This window comes from Arachis duranensis, chromosome 2 (assembly GCF_000817695.3).
Source record: "Arachis duranensis cultivar V14167 chromosome 2, aradu.V14167.gnm2.J7QH, whole genome shotgun sequence".
NCBI classification, from domain to species: Eukaryota; Viridiplantae; Streptophyta; class Magnoliopsida; order Fabales; family Fabaceae; genus Arachis; species Arachis duranensis.
The window spans coordinates 10492838-10497263 of NC_029773.3; the positions used below are offsets into that span (position 1 = coordinate 10492838).

Genomic DNA, 4426 nt, shown 5'->3' on the forward strand with positions numbered 1-4426 from the left:
GAGTGCACAAGAATTACAATGATAAATTTTATAATATCAAACAAAAAAATATTTATAATTATTTTAATACTTTCTATATTCTTTTAATTATTATTTTAGACTATAAAACTTTATTACTTATGACTCTATTGTTATGTATGATCATTTCTTATTTATTGTCCTTTTTAATAAAATTAATAATTTATATTATAACAAAATTATGATAAAAAATTTAATAAAAAATCAAACTATAATAGAAAATATTAAAAATGATAAAAAAATTATTAAAACCAATAATAATCAAAAAAAATTATTAAAACCAATTATCCTGTTCAACTTGTTTGCCAAACAAACACATCCATAGGCAGGGGACAAGATGTGTTTTTGCAACCTGTGGTTCTAGAAAATCGGGTCTACTTATTTGTTGTCACATTTAAAATAAATATTACATAGTAATAATCAGACTATCCAATTTACAGTTTCTAACTATTTCTAACTTAAGAATTTTTAATAATCATGCTTTATAAAAGAAAAACAAGAATAATTTCCAACATATAAAATAACATAATTCATTTACATGTGATTTGTGTAATTCCAAATTTAAAACAAAAAGCCCCATATTAAAGAAAAAGACCAAAGTCCAAAACAGACATTATTGGCTTACACACTATAGTAATCCATAAATAATTTAAAAAAAATAGCCTTTATCTATATTAAAGCCATCATTTCTGCTAGAATTCAATAAATAACCCGTTGTATCATAGACAGAAATAAATAAACAATAAAGACTACAAATCATATATTATAACAAAAAAAAAAGGATAATTTCGATCGGTCAAAGCTACAACTATAAGAACAAATCCAGCAGTTAAAAAGATCACATGAAAGCACCATCCCTGACCAATTTACATCCTAACAGCATCATAGTTCTAAACAAATTACTTGCAAAAGAGAATCAAGCTAAATCCTAGTTTAATCAAAGTCATCATAATTAACACCTAGTTTGAGATTCAGTCAACAGCCATATTATATAAATCAGAAGCTTAACACAAGATGAATCATTCATTCCTTGGAGGTTTTGTTGATCAAGGATTTGTGAATGTGGGGAATAACACCACCACCGGCAATGGTTCCTTTGATGAGAGTGTCAAGCTCCTCATCTCCTCTGATAGCAAGCTGTAAGTGTCTTGGTGTTATCCTCTTCACTTTGAGATCCTTGCTTGCATTCCCCGCAAGTTCAAGAACCTCAGCTGTCAGATATTCAAGAATGGAGGCCAAGTAAACTGCAGCAGTTGCACCAACACGTCCATGAGCTTGGACCCTTTGCTTCAGCTGTCTGTGGATACGACCCACAGGAAACTATGACCAAAACATGTGAATATCAAAAACAAAATAAGCAATGACATCGAATCACAAAAGAATATAGCCAATAATATATAATCATTTCACAACAATATTAGATCTCTTTTGAAAAATAAGGTAAACTCTCAACACCCAAAATTTCAAAACCACTTAATACAAGATAATGATGCATATACTTGCCTTTTCTTTTTTAAAATGATTTGTACATGTCAAGAACCAGGCGGTTAAAAATCATCAGCAAAGAATAAGTAAATGCAAGATTGTAGATTCAGGCATGCCATAACCCAAATTGAAAACAGTAAAATACGTCCTACAAAGTACAAAAACTAAGATTGAGCTTCCACTTTCAAACAATTTTAAAATGTAAAAACATCACTCCACTTCACACAAGAAATACACGCCTAAAAGTAGTACGTCAACAAAAAGTCTACAATTGAAATTCAATCCTAAGTAATCAATGTGGAAATTAAAAATTGGTTGCAAAAGGGAGCAAATAAAGCAGCTAAAAGCACACCTAATAATGAATTGCCATAACAGAACTATATGTGTCAAAAACACTATCGTAATAATAGTTGTAACATAGCTTCGGTGTTGGACAACCATGGAAAGCTCTTGACCAATAGGGAGATTTTGGAGAGAAACAAATAAAATGAAAAGACACCACATCTAACTCAATACCTTAAAGTATCAAATTAATTGTCTCATTTTATAAAATCCGCACTCTTCCTTGTTTTTTTTAATATGAGACTAATTTTATGCACTCTTCGATTTGCAACATTAAAATTCAAGACTATACACCAAAAGTAATCTCATTTTTAACTGATAAAATAAAATGAGGTTCTGAGTGCAGATGCATCAAAACTAATAAGACAAAACAGAAAAGAGAACAACTTTAAAATCTAAAAGTCCAATCCACTTCAGGTAAATGGTATGGTAACCTACATCATAAATCATCTAAATTCAACAATTTAACCTCCGCAAAATCAAAATGGAGACTTGCTTTATAGCTATGCCAATCTATCTAGCTAGAACTAACTAAAAATACAAAACATCAGATATCTTACTTCACATTTTATATACACATTGCTTAAACTAAATCATAAAACTAACACCACAATTCCCACTCCCTACCAAACCATTCTTTTTCAAACAGTAACAATAATAATATCTTTTAAAATGGTGCCAAACAGCATTTAAAAATGGGAAGCAATTTAACATACAGATTTAAAATCAGTAACAACATATTCGCCTGCCAAAAAAGAAAAGAAAAAGAATTAAAATCAGAAGAAATGGAGAGGTTAATTTTTACTTGGATTCCAGCACGAGAAGAGCGAGAAATAGGTTTCTTCTTATCCTTGTCTTTGTCTTTGTCTTTGTTAGCTGCGGTGGTTTTCGCTGCCAGAAGCCCTTTTCCCCCTTTTCCCGCCATAGCGAAACCCTAAACCTTATTCAACTTCACAGAAAAATCAACCTCAATTTCAAAATCAGAGAAACCACAAACTAAAACATAGAATATCCAAGAGAGAAAAATAGAAGATTACCTCCGAGAGAGGGAGAGGTGTGAAGAAAACGAGAGAAATCGAGAGAGAGAGAGAGAGAGAGAGAGAGAGAGAGATTGATTCAGATTATGGAGTAAAAAGCATTCATGCGAGTCATTAATATGAGCGTTTTAACTATTACTTTTCTTTTGTTTTTATTTAATTTTGAATTTGGAAAATTTGTGAATGAAAATGAAATCGAAAAGGAGGCGCTCAAAGCTTCGTGTGCGTGGGAAAATAAAAATTTTATAAAACTCGACGCAAAATTCAAAATTTTCCCACTCTTCTCCTCTCACCGTTTTCCAAAGCTTTTTAATTATGACGGCCCAATTTTTTTTAGTTTACTGTTAGGTCCATTAGGCCCACAATATTAGACAATATGAGACTCAACTTTTGGATACGCTGGAAACAAAAACTATTAGAAATGTTTCACAAAAATAAGAAAGTTTTATACGGTCATTAATAGATTAATATGTTTAAATATTTTTTTAAGTAGTAAATTTAAAAATGTTAATTTTTTTAATAGAAGTCGTGAATTTGAGTCTAATTCTTAACTTTAGAATAATAATAATAATAATAATAATAATAATAATAATAATAATAATAATAATGCTTCGAGGTGCGTACTAATAAGATCGATTGGGTCTAGAACGAAGATGATACAAGAGTTTTGAGAGAGTATTTGAACAATAGTTGGGGATACCTAAGGTGGGTAAGTGTAATTTGGATAAAGAAATGTTTTCATCGTGCACCAACTACCATCCTTTGGTAGCATTTGGTAATGAGTAGTGAGACTGAGTGAAAGACTAAGACTTAATATTGTGTTTGGTGGTTAGAGATTGAAACTTTAATAACATTTTATTCCTAAAATATCCTCATTCAAAACTTCATATTTCAAGTTTGCCCTTCATCCACAATCCCACCCCATCTCTCATCCCACCACCACACTTTTGCCATTACTGAAATTTAACCACTACATGTTAGCCATCACCAAATTTCACCACCAACAATAATAATACCAAAAACAACAATAACTTCATCAACATATATCAAAATAAGATAAGAAGAAGAACTGCACCTTCCAAGTTAGGGATAATCCAAAGTTGTTGGCGAGGAAGGGGAAGCAAACTAGCAAAGAAAAGCGAGGAGGGTGACGAGAGAGTCGGCTTTATATCGGCGGAGGCGTAGAAGAGAGCATAGATGGCGATGAAAAGAAAGTCGTAGTTGAGGGGGAAAGGGGGAGGGAGTGGGGCGGAGGAGAAGGAGAAGAGGGTTGGTGTGAAATAGAGAGAGAGAAAGAGAGTAATCTCACTCATTTAAGTCTCAATTTTTATTTTTAACCAAACAAGATATTGAGACATAACTCAGTCCTATGCACTTTACACTAAACACGATACAAGGATTTAATTTAATCTCAATTTCTTAGTTTCTTAGTTTCTATCTCTCAGCTTTTGTCTCTCTTCCAAACATTACCTTAGTGATGGGTTGTTCGTATAACGAGGGAGAGCTTTCAATGTGCTTTTCACGTTGAATTGAGTAGCGGGTTG

At 31.9% G+C, this 4426-nt stretch overlaps 1 protein-coding gene across 3 annotated transcripts; it reads right to left on the reverse strand.

Annotated features, from left to right (window-relative positions):
- Positions 1-754: 754 nt before the first annotated feature.
- LOC107473475 (histone H2A variant 1) lies at positions 755-4156 on the reverse strand. 3 transcript variants are annotated; one of them, XM_016093048.3, is made up of 3 exons: positions 3958-4156; positions 2651-2794; positions 755-1338 (listed from the first exon to the last, which is right to left on the reverse strand). In XM_016093048.3, exons 2-3 carry the CDS (start codon positions 2768-2770, stop codon positions 1042-1044), a joined length of 417 nt encoding a protein of 138 aa, XP_015948534.1. In that variant the 5' UTR covers positions 2771-2794; positions 3958-4156; the 3' UTR covers positions 755-1041. The 3 variants fall into 3 exon arrangements, with proteins under 3 accessions (XP_015948534.1, XP_015948531.1, XP_015948533.1); XM_016093045.3 differs by lacking the exon at positions 3958-4156 and adding an exon at positions 2883-3033; XM_016093047.3 differs by lacking the exon at positions 3958-4156 and adding an exon at positions 2883-3014 and having other exon boundaries at positions 2651-2779.
- Positions 4157-4426: the final 270 nt, after the last annotated feature.

Bases quoted from the DNA above. Each gene is read 5' to 3' on its own strand.
- LOC107473475 (XM_016093048.3), bottom strand. From the start codon at position 2,770: ATGGCGGGAAAAGGGGGAAAAGGGCTTCTGGCAGCGAAAACCACCGCA. The intron at 1,339-2,650 runs GTAAAAATTAAC...TTTTGGTCATAG, and splicing joins CTTCTCGTGCTGGAATCCAA to TTTCCTGTGGGTCGTATCCA.